Genomic DNA, 23,484 nt, shown 5'->3' on the forward strand with positions numbered 1-23,484 from the left:
CATCCATTTACGTAAACTAGGAAATATCGCGATTTTGAGTTTGATAATTTTCATTAGGTTTTTGTTTAATCAAAATACAGTACAGTATTAACAATGAGTGTTTTTACTCACGAACTGAGCTATCCATGCGGACGTATTCATTATGCAGTGTATATTATACTGACTACAGCACATTAGCGTACATTATAGAGAATGAAGTTAAATTGAAAAATAATCAGAATATGGATATTTAAATACAATTTTGTAAATGGTGGCCGTTCATTTCGATACAGGCTTAAGTTCTTTTGTGCATATAATCGCACTATAGACTATTGTACCTAATTCCAGTTACCAGTTTTGTCCTTCGTACTAGTAACTCATGTTGAAATAATTCTGTACCTACTCTATAAAAGAGGACCTTACGTACTGTAAATTCAATCTTCACTTCTGCCCGATCCGAAAAGATAAAATTACTCAGAATGCTATCTACTGTCCATCCAAGTGGTCACGTCGCAAGGTCGTAGGAAGGGGGGAAATCACGTGACAGTTAATTACTTAACCCTTCCTAACCCAAATTAAATTTACAAGCAATCCATGTTGAAACAAATAGCTGTATTAGGACCAAGTTACGGGAGTGGCAACATTTGAAACAAAACTATTTTGATGAAAATGTATTGAAATAGAAGTTATCCAGCAAAATTTACCTTCATATGTAACACACAAGTATATAAATTCTATAAAGTTAATTATTGCCATATGGTATCTATAGGTAAGAAAGGGTTAACGAGGCCCTTTTGTTTAAGATATTTTAAACAGTTGTATATATTACGTAGATGTCCAATTCCTAACAGAAATTAATGTTCTCAGAAAACAGTTAAGACAGCCCAGCCACTAGCCTTTACAGAGAGGCGAATAGAAGCTGCTGGGGGAAACCGGGATACGATGTAGGCAAATGGACCACAGTATCCGTGCGAAAATGATTCAATAATGAAAGCTCTTTCGTCAATGGAAAACGTGAACATAGTTTTGGAACATGACCGTAAGGCTATTATGACTATATATGCGGTCTTGGATCTGTGTGGAGGACGGTTGAACTTCATTAGTAGAAGGGGTGGGAGTGAAGTACATTCAAAAACTCAGGTACAATAAAAATTGAAGTAAAAATAAATTGATGTCCTTGTATAACTTAAACGAAGCCATGTGATTTCATATGATCCTCTCAGTTTAAGTTCCACCTCTCAGTTTCCCTTTAGTGGCCAACCCTCATGCACCGTGTCTCAGATGTGTGACAGTGGCACAATGTCCAACACACTAATGTGCAGAGATGCACTCATTACGAGTGACTAAGGCCTATATTACACTATCAAATTTCTGTGTCACAGAAGTTTGATAAAATATATATGATAAAATTTTTTACAGTGTAATATAGCATATATGATCACATCTAGCTGTGACATAGTTCTGTGTTAAAAGTTACGGTGATCATCATACCTTTGATAAAATCTGTGACTGAGAAGAAAGAAAATGGCGGACATTAAGTACACATAGTCTGTGAAAACCACAAAACTTTTAATAGCACATTATGAGATTTAAAGAAACAAATATCAAGAGTCCTTCAATAACTGTCTATTAAAAATTGCAAAATATTACATAGGTTGCAGGAACATATTCTGACTAGCGCTTTCGCTATAATAATAGCATCCTCAGGTCAGACTTTTGCGATGTTATGCTTTTCATATAAAGACATGGATAGACTAGTAACGTCGAAAAATGTTAAAGTACATGTCTGTGTCGCTATTTTAAGCTGCATATTTTTTACCAAATTGTGATCTATCACCTGCACACATCTCAAATATTTTTATGTATTTTTTGAGACCTCATGAAGGTTTTACTACCATATATATATATATATTTCAGACTGTTCATAAGTCTTTTTATTTCTCTTATCATTGTATTTTTCATATTTTTATATTTTTACGTCATGTACTTTAACATTTTTCGACGTTACTAGTCTATCCATGTCTTTATATGAAAAGCATAACATCGCAAAAGTCTGACCTGAGGATGCTATTATTATAGCGAAAGCGCTAGTCAGAATATGTTCCTGCAACCTATGTAATATTTTGCAATTTTTAATAGACAGTTATTGAAGGACTCTTGATATTTGTTTCTTTAAATTTGTTAACTTGTCGGACCAACATGCCTTTCAAATTTTGTAATGCCATTCAGGCAAAAACATTTCACGCTTGCTTGAATTTAAAGACCAAATTATATAACACAATAGCAAATATTAAGTTTAACAAACAATGTTTAGCTCACAGGGTGATTCCTAAATATGCTACTATTCATATAAAAGCTAACAACTTTGCTTCTAAAAGAACAAAAGAGCAAGCACAAATATTACGTATTAATAATGAAATTAAATTCTTATATTGTAAGAAAGAGTACTTGAATAGAAAGCTATATCAAACACACCTTATGGCTGCACAATATTTTGGACCCATATGGGACCTTATTCAATACCACCTTTCTGAAAAACTTGAGATCATTATGGCAAAAAAGCATGAGGTTTTACGTAATAAGCTGGATTCGTTGTTAAAACATAATGAAGTTGTTCACAATGTGAATACTCATACGGCACAAAGAACCATTAATCTTTCCAATGTAGCTTTCTCTACTGATGAATTGGACATTCTTAACAAAGGTTACAAGTTTAATTACCCTCCACACAATTTGGACAATACTATTGATAATTTGATCATAGAGACTGAACATGTTATTCAAAATTGTGAACATAATTGTAAAGATTATCTGAGATACCATACCTCTAAGATTATTCAGAATTTCCAAAATGATCGTAATACAAAACGACAATTTAAAGAAGCCAAATTAATCCATCAGAAAATTACTGCACTTAATAAGAAACTCAAACATAATAATTTGGTCCACACTAAAGCTGATAAGGGTAATGCCGTTGTGATCATGGAAAAACCTGATTACGTTAATAAAACATATGAATTCATCGCTAAAAATAATATCGAAGAAATTAATTCTAACCCCATTGATAAACTCCAGAAATCTATAAAATCAGCCATAAAATCTGCTCCGGATATCATAAATGAGAGAGATGCACACAAATATATTGCTAAAAATCCTAGTCTACCAACCCTCAAAGCTTTACCAAAAACCCATAAAAAGGATTTATCTATGCGTCCGGTTGTCAATAGCGTAAATTCACCTAACCACAAAATTAATAAATTTTTGTTGAAATATTTGAAAGAAATACTTAAGATGGATAATAGGTATTCATTGAATAATTCCCAACAACTCATTGAAAGATTGCAAAGTTTAAGTATTAATAAATCCACTAAACTTGTCTCTTTGGACATCGAAAATTTATATACGAATATCCCACTTGATGAAACTTTAAAGATAATTTCAGAGAAATTACGCAAACTTAACACCGAAGAAAAAATCATCAATCAACTAATGCAGTTGCTTTCTGTTTGCACTAAACAAAATTACTTCCGTTTCGACAATAAATATTTCTTACAAACTCGAGGTGTAGCAATGGGTGACTCTCTTTCCGGTTTTTTAGCCGACGTATTTCTACAGAGCTTGGAAGACAAACATATCGAAAAACTTGCTGCTAAACACAACATCATTTCTTACAATAGATATGTTGACGACACCTTGTTAGTTTTTGAGAGTCATGCTGACACCCATGAAGGTATCTTGCAATCTTTCAATAGTTTACATCCTAACTTAAAATTCACCATAGAAGTTGAATGTAACAAATCTATAAATTTCTTAGACTTGAAAATTATCAGAAAACATAAAAGTTTTGATTATGATATTTTTAGAAAACCCACAAACACTACCCATACTATTCACTGTCAATCCAGCCATCCCCAGTCTCATAAGCATAGTACTTTTGTTTTCTTAATTGATAGATTGCTATACGTCCCTCTTTCCAAGAAAAATTATTTAAAAGAATATAAATATATAGTAGGACTTGCAATAGAAAATGGATTCAACAAAAAATTGATAGATAAACTTCTTTCTAAAAGAAAGTCTCATTTACACAAGAATTCAGATATTACGCTCACGCCCTTTACTGATACTAAAAAATCTAAATATTGGAACACAATGTCTTTTTATAATAATGTATCATACAAGTTGCATAATTTTCTCAAAAAAGAAAATGTAAAGGTCTCTTTTAGAACAGGTAATAAACTTAATAATGTTATTTCAAACAATATTTGTAACTTTGATAAATATGCCAGTGGTGGAGTGTACATGCTGCATTGTAAGAATTGCCCAAAAAAGTATATTGGCCAAACCAAAAGGAATTTTAGGACTAGATATTCTGAACATAAAGCAGATTTTCGTCACAATCGTAATAAATCTAAATTCGCAACCCATTTGATTGAGAACGGCCACGAGCTTCAAAATATGTCCGACGCTTTACAGATTTTAAAACCCATCAGTAATGGAACTTTTAATTTAGTTGCTGAAGAATTTTACATAGCTAAATCGCTTAATAATACAGTTCCACTAATTAATAAACAATTACCTAGTTCCGGTAACCCTTTATTTAAATTAGCCAATAGAAACTCTTCTCACTGCGGCACGTACCCCCCTCCACTTACGTCATGACGTGTCTCTCATACTGTGTCATTGCACCAGTCACCACCACGCCACAGACCAGACAACATCATTTTCTTTTATTACGCCAAGACCAAAGACCTTGTAAGTATTTTATCGTCAATTCACTTCTTTTTCTGGTCCTACACTGATCCCTTACTAAATACTTATTATTGATTTTTGCAGATTTTACAATGTGCTGCTACGTCGTGGTGACTGATCCAAAGCAATATTTTAATTTATTCTTTTTATTGTCTGTGTCGCTATTTTAAGCTGCATATTTTTTACCAAATTGTGATCTATCACCTGCACACATCTCAAATATTTTTATGTATTTTTTGAGACCTCATGAAGGTTTTACTACCATATATATATATATATATATATATATATATATATATATATATATATATATATATATATATATATATATTTCAGACTGTTCATAAGTCTTTTTATTTCTCTTATCATTGTATTTTTCATATTTTTATATTTTTACGTCATGTACTTTAACATTTTTCGACGTTACTAGTCTATCCATGTCTTTATATGAAAAGCATAACATCGCAAAAGTCTGACCTGAGGATGCTATTATTATAGCGAAAGCGCTAGTCAGAATATGTTCCTGCAACCTATGTAATATTTTGCAATTTTTAATAGACAGTTATTGAAGGACTCTTGATATTTGTTTCTTTAAATTTGTTAACTTGTCGGACCAACATGCCTTTCAAATTAAGCACATTATGAGTCACATGAAATGTTTCATCATCCATTATTAAATACTTAGTATATATAGGATTTCACATCTTCACACTGAAGTTCTCTCAGTAGAGTTTGTTGGATTCCTTTTGTATCTTTTCTCCCTACCCCAATCTCTAACTCAAATCGTCGGCTTAGAATGTGAACCTGTTGACTAGCAAAAAGGAAATTTTACAGGGGAAGCAAAAATCTGAATATAAATTAACTCTGAAACTTCAGCACCTGCACTTTGGATTTGGTCCTAAAGTTTCAGAGTTAATTTATACTCAATTTTTTGTTTCCTCTGTAAAATTTCCTTTTTGTAGTTAGCAGGTTTACACTCTGAGCCGACGAAATACATTTTTTCTTTGATTTCTTCTTTAGTATTAATGCAATAATCATTAATACATATTTTACAGTTACAACAAGCATAGAACTATTGTGGACTCATTATTAGAACTGTAATGAAAGATGTGATCAAAGTTTTGACATAGTGTAATATAGTCAAAATCTTACATTTGATCATATAATATATTTGATAAAAATTTTATCATATAAGAGACGTTCAGAGCAAAAGTGGTGTATTTTACAGAATGTTTACTTTAACCCTCATTACCCATTTTTGACTTACACCACTTCTGCTCTGAACGGCTCATATTATGTGACACAGAAACTTGTTAGTGTAATATAGGACTAAGTGGCCGGGATCCGACGGAATGAGAGGATTCAATCCGGCATCGGAATTGGAATCCGCTGTGGTTTAGTGGATAGAGCGTCAGCACGTAGAGCTGAAAACCCGGGCTCGAATCCCGGTGCCGGAGGGAATTTTTCTCCGCTCCACCGATCCTTCATCATAATATTATTGTTGCAAATTTGTTTTAAAACAAAATATTTATGATTAGCAGGTTATAGGTTAGAATCTTTTCCATTCAAAAATACATGCATTGGTACTTAACTCGAGATACTGTATCTACTTTGCTATTTCCTCCTTATTTTATTTTATTGTGGTATTCTACAGAACTCGTGACGTACAGGCGTGGTTCTAATTAATACAACTGAATTAATTTGCAAACAACTTTTCTCGGTCAGGACGCCATGTTTCTTTCTTTCTTTTTCTTTTTTTTTTTTTTTTTTTTTTTGTGATTCTTGGCGTCATAATATTTTCGAATCCCATTGGTCATTTTCTTCAAAGAATTGTCAAGTCTTGGTCTTGGTCATGCTCTTATTTATTTTCAAGATAATCAAAGAAAAATCTTATGAAGCACTGAATTTGACGAAAACCAGATGGTGTACAAGAACTTTAGAATGTGGTTTATTGTATACGCAAATGAATTCGGCATGTTTCACAGGCAGAGCAACGGCAATTGCCGCCACGAGGTCCGCTTGCAATCTGGAAAGTGCTTAAAATGGCTTTGGAGATATAAAAACAATTTAACGTAATAAAGATATGAAATAAAACATTATGAAATATATTATATACAATATGTTGTAGTATAAAATAAATTAAAAGAACTGTTCACTATAGGCATTAAATACCCAGAAAGAATAGCAGATCATGGTCGTGCAAAGAGAAGATACAAGTAACTTCTTATTGAGTTACTAGCCGTACCCGTGCGCTCCGCTGCACCCGTTAGAAATAAATATAAAGTAATTACATAATTAAAATAGAACATTTGATCCAGGGAACATTCGTGTTTGATAGAAGGATAAATCGTTTAATATGTTACTTAATTTAAATTGCATCCAAATAATTAAAATGCGATCATTTTGGTCCAGAGACACTCATTTGGTGCAATGACAATTCCTTCAACATGTTTCTTAATTTTTATTACATGCAACCATAGTTTAATGAAGATTGACATCATTTAGATTTAATGTGTACATTTTATTTTACTTGTTATAGGTTTCCATTGAATTATGGTAATAACTTAATTTTAACCCTTGTTTTCTACGTATTCAGTAAATGGCGCTTGGCCCACTATGGTTCTGAACCCTTCAAATAACTTAAGTTATATTACATATTATATTATATTATATTATATTATATTATATTATATTATATTATATATTATATTATATTATATTATATTATATCAGAAATTACTGTAATAACATTATAGCATTATGTCCATCTAGAGAAACTACACTTTCCAATGGTGAAATAATAATTAATAATTAGTTAATTTAGCTTCCGATATTACTCCATACAAACACAGAAACATTCTCTATAGGCCATCTTTCATAGCTTTCGATTGTTGCTGTCCAAGGACCCTTATAGACGAAGTCATTTGTTTTTTAATTCATTACACGGCCTTAGATGGCAGTTATTTTAATTTTTAAACTCATTTATCTCATTAAATATCAGTCCTATCAAAATTTTTCAAGGAATAAAACTTATCGCAAATTATTTTTAAAGAAACTTTTGTTATGTAACATTTTTCGCAACAATCAATAATAAGCGAGATATTTCGATTTACTTAATTCAGGCCCCATTATAACCCCCCTTTTAAATAATGTATTTTGAATGCCATATTGCCTAAAATCTAAGTTACAACGAACTTAATTTATATTCCAATTTTCATCGAAATCCGTTCATCCATTATCGCGTGAAAAGGTAACAAACATACATACAGACAGACAGACATACAAACAAAAATTTCAAAAAAGCGATTTTCGGTTTCAGGGTGGTTAATTATATATGTTAGTACCAATTATTTTTGGAAAATCGAAAATTACCAGAAAAATTTCGGCTACAGATTTATTATTAGTAGATGTAGGAACAAAAGAAATCGCGATACTAAACGCTTGAATATCAGTGAACAACAAATTTTTACTTTCTGTCTTGCTTCGAAATAAAATTAGGTGAATATTACTAATATCTGTGCCCTACATTTGAATATAAAATCCAAATTGCCCCATCACGTACCATTTTTCGGAGAAAATGAATTGAATTTTTAAGAAAAAAACTTTTTTTTTTCTTTTTTAATTTTTCACTGCTACTGGTAAAATTACAACACACTAGGGATTCGAAATGCCTCATAATAGTTTAAAAACGTGTATTGGATACAAAAATGATGTTACATAGTTTAAAACACAACAACAATAAACATATTTCATGCGTATAATGAGAAAAATCTCGGAATTTGAACTTACATTTAAAAGAATTTTCTGGATGACTTCCGTTTATAAATAATTAGACCAGGGACTGTTTTTTTTACAAGGAATTAAAAATAGTCTGCAAGCATGCTGGATGATGATCTTCCTTTATATTGCGTTTCCACTTGAGATATTTCTTGATGAAATCTTTCCACATGCTCGTCGCTTACCGCTCCAAGGTTAGGAGAAAAAATCCAAATGAGAAAGTAAAAAGTATAATTTTGAGAGACATATTACACCCCATTTTCTCATATGCACTTGACATGGTTTCCAAGGAAATTTGAGCAAACATCTTTGAAAGCGCGCCATGCCATTTTTTTCTGTAACGGAGAGTTTTTCTTCAAACAAAGAGTCAGCCATAACTTTGTGAATTTATTGACCGATGAAAATGCCCTCTTTTAATATGCCCTCACTCAAACTGGTAAACGTTTCTTTTAAATACTGAAAACCACGCCCTTGTTTGTTCATTGCGTAGACCTCACTTTGAACTGTTATGAAATTTACTGAATAGAAGGGACCAATATCTGTTTATTTATTAGAAGTACAAAAGAACATGCCAATAACCATAAGAAACCGGAAATAAGTCATATACTCATAAAATGCATTACCTTTTGTTTTGATTTACAACCCCCAACCCGCACCAGATATTTCCAGGTGCAGCGCTTATCGAAAAGTGAAATCATAGTATATCTTAAAAACCTTACATGATTCGAAGAAAAGAGATACATTTTCGTATTCGGCGCACACAAAATCATAAGGGACACATTATTTTAGATCGGAGCAAAATTCTTGTTGTTCAGTGTATTCAATAAATGCAATATAGGTAAATTATGTTTTCTATAGAGTAGCATTATTCCACTGTTGGATTAAAACTTAGCCTATACTTTTTTTCCCCGTTGGCTTTGTTCGCGCATGGACGGCAAGCTTTAATGGTCATGTGACCAACAGAAAATCGATACCACAGTTCAAACCCTGCTATAAGACTTCAAGCTCAGTTATCTCTGAGCATCTCTATTGCTAGCTTACGCTCGCTGATTGTCCATTTTAAACGACTAAGAAACGTACCCTAACAGATGAAAAACGACAGTCCCTGTTGGAATAATGTGTGTGGAGAGCTGGCATGCATTTTTATATCAGTAGGGTTCCCATACGTCCCATAAAATACGCTAATGTATCTCTTTTCCCGAAAGAGGTTTTCGGGACACGTTTTTGTCCCGTATTTAAAAATTAGAAACTGAAGAAACAAACAAAACTGGGAATATTAATTGCTATTTTATTACAAATTTCAGTTCCATTCGCTGTTGATATCATCATCATCATCATCATCATCATCATTAGCCACATGGTTTAAGCCTTGTTTGGCTCGTTCCGGTCTCATGAAGTATATAAATTTTAAAATTGTTGAAGCCATCTTTTCCTGGGTCTACCTATGTTTCGTTTATCAGTTGGTCTGCAGTCGAATATTAATTTAGGAATACGGTCTTGAGTCATTCTTTTAACATGTTTCTTCCATTTATTCCTATATTCTATGAGCTTTTCAATTAAATTGAATATATTCAGTTCTAGTCTGATGTCTTCATTGCGTTTCTTGTCTAAGAGAGTATAACCTGCTATACTCCTAAAAAAATCTCATTTCTATCACCTCGATTCTTTTTTCTTCGGATTTAGTAAGAGTCCAGAATTCAGAGGCGTACAGCAACATAGGGACTGCAATAACTTTATAAAATTTTAATCTTGTTTCTTTGCTAGTGTATTTTAAAGTTCTTTTTATTACCCCACAGAAATAATTAAATTTGTTTATTTTATTTGTAAAATCTTCTTTTCTTACATATGAGATATTGCAGCCCAGAGTCGACCTGGTTGGCGAGTAGGTATAGCGCTGGCCTTCTATGCCCAAGGTTGCGGGTTCGATTCCGGGCCAGGTCGATGGCATTTAAGTGTGCTTAAATGCGACAGGCTCATGTCAGTAGATTTACTGCGGGACAAAATTCCGGCACATCCAGCGACGCTGATATAACCTCTGCAGTTGCGAGCGTCGTTAAATAAAACGTAACATTTGCAGCCCAGATAATTAAAGTATTAATTTGTTCTATCAGTCTTCCATTCAACACGATTTTGGCTCTAATTGTTTCTAATCCTCTAAAGGCTAACACTTTTATTTTAGTAGTCGATATAGTTAAGCTATTTTCTTTGTTTATTTTGTTTAATTTAAATATTGCCATTTGTAGGTCATCTTCAGAAGCACAAATTAAAACCTGATCATCTGCAAAAAGTATCGTATTTAAATTTATGTTTTTTATTTTAAAATTTACTTTCAAATCCATCTGCCACTTCAGCACGATGTCGTCCATATACTGTACACATTAAAAAGTGACGGTGACAATGGGCACCCTTGTCTTACTCCTCTATTTATATTGGATATTTGTTGTCCTTCTTTACAATCAATTACAATTTGGTTATTAGTGTACAAATTTCTTATTAATGTTATTAAGTGTTGTGGCATGCCTTGCTGTTGATGACATTGGAATAATTCGCTACGTGGCAACATTGGAGATGACTTCGAAAAGGCGAGCTGATGCGTAACAGGCACAACAGATTAAGAACATCAATAGCCATTAATATCAGTAAACAAGGTTGGGAGGTTTTAGAGGAAGTTCATTGTAGTTCCAGAGATGGTTCCAACAGAAGCGCAGATATTATTGCTATTAATAGACATAATCATAAAGCGGTGACCTTGAATCCAACTGTACGCTTCGAAAGGGATAATCAACAGGTCGCACAAGTTGATCGTGAAACGAAAGATATTTATGAACCTTATCTTCCTTGTTTGAGTGTTAAATTACTCTATTCCTCTTGAGTTCTAGACTGTCATTGGTCCATTATTTGGTGCAAGAGAATCTCTGCTAGAATACACATATAAATTCCTGAAAAGTCTTGGTTAAAATTTTGCAGCCATCAATAATTGTCATTGAAATATTAAAGGATTCAGTTCAAATTTTATTCTCAATCACCATTTATATTTCAATTGTAATTAAAATTGCTAGGAGAGAGAGAGAGAGAGATAGAGAGAGAGTGAGAGAGAGAGAGGGAGGAAGAGAGAGAATTTAATTAAGGATGACCACGAGGATCCGGAAATTAATAGCAAATAAATATAATTAATTAAATATGAATATTGTTATAAAAATAAAATGTAATATAATAATGATAATATTCACTATTTATTTAGAATTTTGGCTTTCTGGATCTTTTAGTCACCCCTGATATACGGGCAGATGATTTTTTAAAATAAATATTACTACTACTACTACTGCAATATTCTTAAAATAGTTCATGCTGTGAAGCAAATTGCAACCAGATGAAACTTTGTTCAATTTCACTTGTATGAGATCATAAATTGTGAGCAATGTTCCGAATTCGAAAAAAGATAGTGAATTGAAGGAAATTCTTCAATCAAAACGTTTAGATGAAGTTTGAGTGGACCTGATGAAATGTTCCCAAATTAAAAAAAATGACAGTGCACTATGTGTGTCCCTGGTAAAAAAAATGCAAATGTTTTTCCTTAGAAGAATATAGGTACTAAATTATTTACCGTGAAGTACTGTTAATTTATAAATAAATAGTCATAAAATCATAATTATACATCACAATTAATTATTTAAATTTTCAAATAATGTTTGTGCCTTATTCCTTTGTCTTTTGTAGAAGTTTTTTTTTTATAAATTCATTGTAATTTATTTATTTCTGATAATTATTAATATGCATGACGTATCTCAGGCACTTATCACATAAATAGTCTCATTTGTATGATTGTGATTTTCTCTACAACTACAATCTCTTACTGTAACACTTTCTACGTCTCTGTCCGAACGCTAAGTAATCTACAGGTATACAGGATGGACGGTAACCTTTTACAATCCTTCTGAGATATGATATCTCGAATTATAACAAACAAAAAAGTCTAATAATATTTTATTTTTCAGAAGGGCGGTTTTCGGAAAAAAAAAAAAAAAAAAGATCTTTTGTAACTTGAAATTATGATTACGTTTTTCATGACACTGCTCAAAATAGGATTTTATCTTATGTAGAATGATAGAGTAAGCTATGTATGGCCATGTTACAGTAGTATTTGCATGGAAAATAACACAGATTTCGATAAATTGCGTTAATAATCGTAAACACATTGCATGGGAACGGGGCAGTGACACGCTGGCAACACTGTTTCTGACGTACGCAAACCATATGGCCGAGCTAGATGTACGGAGCGGACGACTTCGAAGCTGGGTACCTGGTTCTAATGAAGTGCACTGGTAGCAATCTAAAACATGGGGGCATGAGTTAGTTACTCTGCCTGCCATTAAAAATTCACTTCAAAAAAAAAAAAAAAAAAAAAAAAAAAAGAGCGGACGACACGCTTACATTCACTTCATCATTAGTTGGGCTACGTGCAGTTCGAAGCTGTTGAAGCCCAACGAGATGCCACAGTTTTCTAATAGTGAGTATCTGGACATTCATTCTACTGTATTATTGATGAAATTGCCTTAAAATGTAACGGAAACAACGTGTTTATTCGTACTAAATTTAGTGCTGAAACGATACAATAACGAACGTTTCATCATACATAACGAATAACATAGTTCATGCAATTAACATTTTACGATTACATAAATTTTGATTTGATTCTCAACAGATGTTTTTGTTTACAAAACGGTATGTGTGTACATCCTCTCAAACCCTCTGTCAAGTAGATAATTGGAGCGGCATTCAGTAGGCTATGCTGAAGTGCAATGATCTCTGCTACTGTCTACAACGTTGCAACATTCATTTTCTGGAAATATTACAAAAACTATTTGTCGTATGAAAAAAATATTATTTGACAAAACACTCCCAAATGATATGATCTGTTACGTGTGTGAAGGATTGTAAAAGGTTGTCTTCCATCCTATATATGTCGTCTTTTACAGGAAAGTACACGGCGAACGAAAAAATTCAGAATCATAAGTCGTCGTGCTGATTTCGTTGACACCAATGTATTACACTAATCAGACCTCAGATGTATACAAACAATTTTATTGTTCTTCCTCTGACACATATCGTTAAGTGAGACGTATTGCCTGATAATATATAGGCTTATATGTACTGTACTCCTCTGATTGAGTTCTGGCTGTTAATATGTCCGGCAGTACATAACACTTGACGATATGTTTATCGGAGGAAGAACAATTGTTTGTATGCAACTGAAGTCCGACTAGTGTAATACGTAGCTAGTCGGCTGTGTATGCAATGGAGGGGAAAAGGAACTGGCCACCCTACCCCATTATCTCCTGGCCTAGTTGTGTCATAAGTGGTGCCTTCTTGGTATCACTTGTGAGGTTCAGACCTGTCTTCGGACAGTTGACTAAATAACAACAACAGTACTGTAGGCCTACATATCAGCCAGAACCTCAATCAGAGATAGGGTAGGTACCCTAGGTAAGCTTTGGTTTCTCTGAACCGACGCATGCGAGATTTGAGGTGCGAGGCCCGCCTCGCACAAATCTGGAGTACAGAACAGATAGTGAGTGGTTTCTATAATTGCGAGATGCGAGGTCTGCGTACCTCGCATTTATAGAAACCACTCACTATTCTTCCGTAGTCCCGATTTGTGCGAGGCGGGCCTCGCGCCTCGCATCTCGCATGCGTCAGTTCAGAAAAACCAAGGCTTGAAGTTCATAACTTGTATTGTTAAAATGTAGAAATTTTATTTTAGACCTAGTAATCACAACTTGTTCCATATAAACATAACACGAGAGACTGAAAACTCACCCAGAAGAAAAGGTTGAATGAAATAAGGACGCCCTTGGAACATTTCAAGCTGCAGTCGATGGCCATGGTTGCCAGGACGTCGGGCAGCCGGCCTCACGCGTCGATCTCACCAACCCTGCAACACAGACCTCGTGCTATATACCATCACTACTGCGCCCGCCGCGTCTGTTACAGATTAGATTAGTGGTCAGTGAACGTTAGTGATTCAAGTGAATAAATAAGTTGACAACTATGGAAGAGTTCAACTAATGTAAACAATGTTGGGAACAATTAATAAGGGATTGAGAGAAGTGATTGTTTAGTTAAATGAGATTAGTAAGAATAAGATAGATAACTGGGGAAGGGAGGGTAAATAGAAAAAGAAGGGAGGGAAACCGAGATAAGTGACGTGATGGAAAAGTGATCAGGGTCATTTATATGTAATAGCCGGATATTTAAAAAATGTTAATTAAGGAGAATATGCATCCAAGGGAGTGATGGCACTGTATACAGAAATGTGAAGGGCCATCACGACTGATGTAAGCCGGTGGAATAAATATATCATATCATATATCATATCATATCATATCATATCATATCATATCATATCATATCATATCATATCATATCATATCATATCATATATGATATCATATCATAAATCGTATCGATATGATATATCGTATCGTATCATATGATATATCATATATCATCATATATCATATAATATATCATGTCATATCATATCATATCGTATCATATCATGTCATATCATATCGTATCATATCATATCATATCATATCATATCATATCATATAACATAACATATCATATCATGTCATATATCATATATATCTTATCATTTTATATCATGTTGTTATGTTTTATTTAACGACGCTCGCAACTACAGAGGTTATATCAGCGTCGCCGGATGTGCCGGAATTTTGACCCGCAGGAGTTCTTTTACTTGCCAGTAAATCTACTGACCCTGTCGCATTTAAGCACACTTAAATGCCATCGACCTGGCCCGGAATCGAACCCGCAACCTTGGGCATAGAAGGCCAGCGCTATACCAACTAGCCAACCAGGTCGACCATCATATATCATATCATATCATATCATATCATATCATATCATATCATATCATATCATATCATATCATATCATATAATATATCATATATCATAATCATAATCATGTATCATATATCATATCATATCATATCATACCATATCGTATCATATATCATATCATATATCATACCATACCATATCATAAATCATATCATATATCATATCATATCATATATCATATCATGTCATGTCATGTCATGTCATGTCATGTCATGTCATAAATCATATCATGTTGTTCTTCTTTATATTTCTGACGATAAATTAAGTGTTTTAACTAACGAATGAAGACAAATACACAAATAAATATACAATTCCGAAGTGAAGAATAATATACAGGTGATAGGCTATTACGTGCTCATTTACTATCTTGCTCACTTTTAAAACTACGAACTGCTACTGAGCGTAAGATAAGAATCTGGAGAAAATTGCAGCGTGAATTGGCATTGGAGTCATTTCCGGAAATCCGTAAGTGAGGAATTCGATACGATTGCAAGGGAAAAGTGTGAGCACCGTGGGCAAGACATGCAGGCGCGTGGCCAACACGACTTTCACTGACGCCCGCGCCCGTGCCTGGCCTGTCGCACGAGCCGCTGACACACTTGTTGCCGGAAGAGTTGGACTGGGATACCAGCTCGGCTATTACCACGATACGAAACTTAACTTGGGAACTGCTAATTGCAAACTTAATCTGTTGTATCTAGAAGTTCCTCACATTAACGATGAAATAACATCCTGAGTGACGTATCCTTACGGCTAGGATTTCAGTAACCAAAGTCAGCCAAAATTTCAAAACTTTATAGTCCGGATCAGCTTACTTAATACTCTAAGGGAGAAACCTAACCACTCTCCCCCTCACCCATTATTGCATCTGCTAGTAGATTATAGTGATTTTCTAGTTTGAAGGTAGAATTTTCTTTTGCCAACTTCGTTTCGAATTTCGGTACCGAGAAATACTACTGTTATGTTAGCAGCAGTGACAGCAGTTGTCGGTAGTGCGGTGTTTGAGAATAAGGTTCTTAGGAAAATATTTTGGGCTAAGAGGGATGGAGTAGGAGAATAGAGAAAGTTACACAACGCAGAACTGCACGCATTGTATTCTTCACCTGACATAATTAGGAACATTAAATCCAGACGTTTGAGATGGGCAGGGCATGTAGCACGTATGGGCAAATCCAGAAATGCATATAGTGTGTTAGTTGGGAGGCCGGAGGGAAAAAGACCTTTGGGGAGGCGGAGACGTAGATGGGATAATATTACAATGGATTTGAGGAGGTTGGATATGATGATAGAGACTGGATTAATCTTGCACAGGATAGGGACCGATGGCGGGCTTATGTCAGAGCGGCAATGAACCTCCGGGTTCCTTAAAAACCATTTGTAGGTAAGTAAGTAATAAAACCCATAAAATAGAATAATATTTTAAACAATAAATGAACATTTTAACCTCACATCATTTGTCACTATAGTTTATGGTCTTATGGCTATTAACACATTTACCAAATAGGCCTATAAATTAAAAGTGACGCTGGTATTGGGATAATTAACCCTATATAATACATAATATATACGTTCTATTCATTTCAGTGTTCTAAGGCTTAGCCTTTCAAATTAATTTGTTTATTTCCTCGTTTGTTGCTTGGCCAAATCTTTCAGACGCCATATTCTTTGAATCTGATCGATGAAATAATTGCTGAGCTGTGCTGTAGTGTGAGTCACAATAGGGAGTCATGATTGCTTGATATGTAACATTTTGTTGCGTATGATTGGTCTGTATCAAATGACTAACGTATAAGACATGAGACTGACAGACAGACTGCAGCGTGTTCATAATGCACCTGTTCGATTTATTTGCAACGTCCGTAGATCTGACCGTATCACCACCTTCATGCTGTCCTGGATCCGTCTCAAAGAGCGAAGAACTCTCTCACTTTACTCTTCAATATTCTTCAGAACTCTACGTCCCGGTTCACACGAGCGGAATGTCTGCGGAACGGCAACCGCGAGGCGGCCGCACCATTTTCTATGGCACACAAATTTAAATGTAGCAGTTCACAAAGGACGGACAGTCTGCGGCAGCGGAACGTCTCCTCATGCCAGCCGCATCGCCCATAGAAGAACGGACGCCGCACGGTGGCAGCAAGTTCGCTATGGGCTATTGAATTATATTGTATCAATCACACGAGCGGACGCGGCAGTTTGGCGGCGAGTGTCCAGACGACATATCTTGGCTTTTACGAGAGCAGGACTCGGTACCTTAGGCATGCTTTGGCCCTTTGTGTGTCTATAGGCCTATATGCGACGATTGTCCAAATCTGACAGGTGGCCTGGGTGACATTCGTGAATCTGATGCTGACATGTAGGCCATCCTGCATCAGCCCCTATAGAGCTAGGTCCCGTTTCACGGACGAGTAGTAAGTCGTAAGACGAGGAGTAAGTCTCAGGGGCCGGAGTCCCAAGCCCTTCCTGTCATCGTCGGTTGACAGATAGGCATCCTATCTGAGCCCCTGATAGAGCCAGACATACGGGCTGATGAACCCCAAACCCTTCCTATATCAGCATCGGAAATCCGTAAGCCCTTTTATTATTGCAGATGATAGATTAGGGGAAAGTGGAGAGTATTGGCGGAATGATAGAGGGAAACGGGAGTAGCCCGAGAAAAACCCTCTGTAATGTCTGCTTGAGTCACAGTCGACATATCACACGTGTATTGTTGTATTGACTGTTGCAATTTTTTTTAACTTGTAGTGGTGCATTGCACATTGTGATTGTATTCGATGAGTGATATAGATGTAGAGAAAGTTGACGTTGAGGTGATCGAGAATGAGAAAAGGCTATATATTTAGGACATTAAAAATGAATAGTACAAGGACAGAAACAAAAAAATGTTCAGCATGGTATGAAATTTGTTGTGTACTGTTTCTCACTTTCATGGAACATTCTGATGCAGAAAGGAAATGTGTTAATAAATAGTCCTTGTCAAATATTTCTCGCATAAGCCAATACAATAATACATAAATTATTCTAATTTATGACATTTACCTTTTACTTCTTTAATTTCTCTATGTACTTTTTAATAAAAAGTGATAACACTGATAACACTTCAGTTTCTGAAAATAAAACAAACGGTAACCTTAACATATTTCATTCCAGTAAACTCTATTTATTATTGATAATTCCTTTTACTCCCCTTCTACTAAAGTACCGGTAATACACGTATAGTAATATGTTTTCTCCAAAGTGAATACGAAATTAAATACACTTATTACTTATTCATTTCAACAATTAAATGCATACAACTATTGACATTAATGTGCCATAAATGTTATAGAAAGCATTCTATTGGAGGCATAGCCAGTCTTGCGTTAATATATTTTTCTGAAGGCATTTTTCAGAGTATGATACAATAAAATTCATCGAAGCTGGGAAATGTCATTTTGAAGTTAATTAAAATAAACTGACTCCTCCTTGCGCAACTAGTTAAACAACACATGAAAAGTTCCTTGTAATAAGGGACTGTTGACTAATGGATGTACTCAATGTCTTCATCTTTACTTTTCTTATCAATAACTGCATTTCGAAGTACACTAGTACTGCAGGGTGATTAGCAAAGCTCGGAACTTGGGGACTTGTGTGTCGTGCGCATGAGTAAGGTTACAGGTACAACGTATACAAAGTTCACCCTGCAAGTTCTCAGGGACAGTCATGTGTACTAAGGACCTGGTCACATCGAATGGCAAGAAGACGAACGAATAAACTGTGTCATGTCGGAGCAAATGACATTCAGAGAATTACAGGTAAACGGTCTGTTAGAGGAATGAGAAAATACGTGGTATTCGAATGGGTATTATAGAAGTTTGAAAATATATTTCTTAAATTTTAGGTACAGAATTTCGTGGAGGAATTCTGAGGAGATACATTATTTTCTTCGAATGAAGAGTTTATATTTTGTAAGTTGTGCCACACATAAACTAGAGACTGGAAACGGGCATTAATTGAAAGACATTGCAGTCTCTTAAATCGGTGGAAAATTTGTCCATAGCCATGGATCAAGTCGTAGTGGAACCTTCCCTAGTAGTGACATAGAAATTGAAAACTATTTTCGAGAAAAATTTAGAATACTTATCTTTCTCAGATACGAGATCAGCTAGCAACTGCTGAAAATCGAAGAGGAAACAGTGACAGTGAAAACATTCAGTATTTTAAGTTTGCTCCCGTCACTTCATGTGACGTGGAAATAAGTTTCTTTCGTTTCAAATCATGTTTAACTAACACACGAAACAGTTATGGGTTCGAAAATCTTCGAATCCATGTAGTCATATACTGTAATAAAATGTAGAGAGCAGAACTGTAAATTTGATATATTTTGCATGTTTATATATATATATATTTTTTTTTCTTTAAAATTACGTGTTTCAAGCTACCATAATATTATCAATATGTTGTTCCGGCCAGGAACCACCTTTGTAGCAGACCTGACAGTACCTCTGTGCTGGAAGCGGGAGTTTGTTGACATTGAAGTCCGGTCGCTTAGCCACGTTCAAAGACACAAGTCCCCAAGTTCCGAGCTTTGGTGATTAGGATCTATGGCGACTGTTCACCTCAAATCCTTCCGTCCGTCTTTTATCCGCTCGTGCGGCCTCAGAATCGTGCGGCCGCCGCGCGACTGCCGTTCCGCAGACATTCCGCTTATGTTATACCAGATGGTCGTATATGAAACGTTTCAAAGATTTCCTCCCTTTCTTTTGCTTTTGTCAGGTAATCTATGGCGAATCCTCGGCCTCATCTCGCCAAATATCATATCGCTATCACCAATTCCATCGACGCTAAAAAACCTAGTAGTTGATATAGCGTCTTTAAATAACCAAATAAAAAACAATTCTTTTGCTTTTGGTCTGTAGTTCAAAATTTGCAAAGCTAATCTGTATACATTAATCCTTCTTACACAGCATATTCCTTATGTTTGCATTTGCACCCAAACCAACACGCACTTGATGAGAATGTATAATTTTCTGTGCTTTATCCCTATACAGTTGGAAGACCAGAACATTAGGTGGAAGGTAAATGAGTTCTTACTATTTATTTTCGAAGCCATATGGGTCTAAACGTGCAGTGACATATTATATTACCGTTCTGAACTTCTCTTGAAAGCTGCATTAATTACCCGTTATTCTGTATTTCCTGCATGAGAAACAAGATCTTGAACAAGCAACGACCCAAGCCAACGGTGTTCATTGCTTTCTCTGCGACCAAACAGGATTATGACAATTCAAATGAAAGGAGACATAATATTAGGCTCTTGCAAAAATAGTGTCGAGTCTAATTTATAGGATTAGAAAAGTGACAGCAGAACAGGTTTAAAACTGCGTGGAAACAACGGCTTTGGGTTAGAATTCCGCTCAAGTCATGAATATTTATCTGTTGCTTATGTAATACCCTGTATTGTCTTTTTCGCTCACATTATATACTGAATTAGCACTACTGCCATTCCTAACTCAAAAATTGATTCAGATTTTCTTTTTCGAATTAAAAAATTTGTCCACGATAAAATCTAAATGAAGCACTTTCGATGAAATAGTCGCACTATCAGCCGCTCACACATTATACAGGATGTTTCCGAGGTGGTGTTACAAACTTTCAGGGATGATAGCGAAGGACATATGTATCAATTTGAGATAAGGAACCATGGTCCGGAAATGACTGAGTCAAAAGTTATAAGCAAAAATAGTTGTGTGGAAATGGAATTGTAATTTCGCACCACGTGCCCTCCTTCCCTTAACTTTTGGAACAGTCGTGGAAAAATGGTGTGGGCCGGATGTCTCCTACGTGGGTACTTGTCCCGATACAATCTGTGAGCTTGTGTACTGTTCCCATTGACTCATCCGTATTCGAAAATCAGGTCTGCTTATTCCGCACTCGTGTACTCCTCCATTTCACTAGGACTGATCGGCTGAACACTGCAACTTGTACTGTCGATCAGTCCTAGTGAAATGGAGTACACGAGAGTGAAATAAGCAGACCTGATTTTCGAATACGGATGAGCCAATGGGAACAGTAGATAAGCTCACAGATTGTATCGGGCCAAGTACCCACGTAGGAGATATCCGGCCCATATCATTTTTCCTCGAGTGTTCCAAAAGTTAAGGGAAGGAGGGCACGTGGTACCAAATTACAATTCCATTTCCACACAACTATTTTTGCTTATAACTTTCGACTCAGTCATTTCCGGACCATGGTTCCTTATTTCAAATTGATACATATGCCCTTCGTCACCACCCCTGAAAGTTTGTAACACCACTTCGGAAACACTCTGTATACTGAAACTGGCCAATATGTTCTGACGATTCTAAACTCTGTTTATTATTAAATGGGAAGAATAAACGAATTACTAAGCATTGTTGCAGTGTTCACTTTCATTGGTAAAGTCTGTCTCAAAATAAAATGTACCATATCAAAGAGTTTGAAAGAGTGAGAGGAGTACGACAAGGAAGCTCTTTATCATCTACCATGTTCAACATCTATTTGGAGAATTTGGTAAAGAACTGTTTTCAGAACATGCGAGGGGTAAAAGTAGGAGGAAGAAGTGCATAAGATTTGGTGATGATATGGCTTTGTTAGCAGAAGAGGAAATGATACTAAGGGATATGCTACTGGAGCTAAATGACAGATGTGAGTAGTATGGAATGAAGATAAATGCAAACAAGACGAAGATCATGGTTGTCGCAAGAAGAATGAAGAAGATAAACTTGCGAATTCTAAATGAGGCAGTAGAGCAAGTGAACAGCTTCAAATACTTGGGATGTATTATAAGCAGTAACATGAGCTGAGGCTAGGAAGTCAAAAGGAGAATCATCATCATCATCGGCATCGGCATTACGGCCCTTGTAGTTTAGCCTTAGCCTCCCTCAGAACATCCGACCAATCACTCCTATCTAGTTCTCGTGTTCTCCATCTTGTAATTCCAACTTTTGTTAGGTCAGCCTGAACATCATCCAGCCATCTCAATTTATGTAGGTCGTCCGACTTTCCTTCTTCCTACTGGCAATGCATCTAGTAGAGCTTTGGGTGTGCGATTGTTCTCCATCTTGGCTACATGTCTCAGCCACTCTAGCCTTCTGCAATGTTAATATCTTTATGTAATTCATATAACTCGACATTTGTTCTGATTCGCCAAAACCCTTGCTCATAAGTAGGACCAAAGATTTTCCGTAATACTTTCCTTTCCCAGGCATTTACGATCTTTATTGCCCTTTCAGGTAGAGTCTAGGTTTCACTCCCATATACTACTATTGGTTTGATAATAGTTTTATATATTCGTATCAAAAGGAGGATAGCAATGGCAAACGAAGCCTTTAATATAAAAAGGAGCATCTTCTGCGAACCTCTGGAAAAAGAGATAAGGAAGAGACTAGTGAAGTGCTTTGTGTGGCGTGTGGCATTGTATGGAGCAGAAACATGGACATTACGACAAAGTGACGGTAAACAACTAGAAACATTTGAAATATGGATATGGAGAAGAATGGAGCGTGTGAAGTGGACAGACAGAAAAAGAAATGAAGTTGTGTTGGAAAGAGCGGGTGAAGAAAGAAAGAAAGAATGATGCTGAAACTGATCAGGAAGAGAAGCAGGAATTGGTTGGGTCACTGGCTGAGAAGAAACTGCCTACTGAAGGATGCAGTGGAAGGAATGGTGAACGGGAGAAGAGTTCTGGGCAGAAGAATATATCAGATGATAGACGACATTAAGATGTGTGGATCATATGCGGAGAGTAAGAGGAAGGGAGAAAATAGGAAAGAATGGATTTGCAGTGAAAGACCTGTCCATGAGCAGAACATTGTATGTATGTATGTATGTATGTATGTATGTATGTATGTATGTATGTATGTATGTATGCATGTATGCATGTATGCATGCATGTATGTATGTCTGTAATGCATGTATGTATGTATGTATGTATGTATGTATGTATGTACATGTATGTATGCATGTATGCATGTCTGTAATGTATGTATGTATGTATGTATGTATGTATGTATGTATGTATGTATGGTTG

General features: G+C 35.4%; 1 protein-coding gene across 6 annotated transcripts in view; it reads right to left on the reverse strand.

The window, feature by feature from the left end:
* Positions 1 to 23,484, reverse strand: part of LOC138704714 (CD151 antigen-like) — a 281,489-nt gene that overhangs the window by 20,005 nt on the left and 238,000 nt on the right. For all 6 annotated transcript variants that reach the window (XM_069832874.1, XM_069832869.1, XM_069832873.1 and 3 more), the window contains exon 2: positions 14,323 to 14,437. In XM_069832874.1, the coding sequence (XP_069688975.1) occupies positions 14,323 to 14,388 (66 nt within the window). In that variant the 5' untranslated portion in view covers positions 14,389 to 14,437. The remainder of the gene's footprint in view (positions 1 to 14,322; positions 14,438 to 23,484) is intronic.

The sequence above is a fragment of the Periplaneta americana genome, chromosome 8, assembly GCF_040183065.1.
Source record: "Periplaneta americana isolate PAMFEO1 chromosome 8, P.americana_PAMFEO1_priV1, whole genome shotgun sequence".
Classification (NCBI taxonomy): domain Eukaryota; kingdom Metazoa; phylum Arthropoda; class Insecta; order Blattodea; family Blattidae; genus Periplaneta; species Periplaneta americana.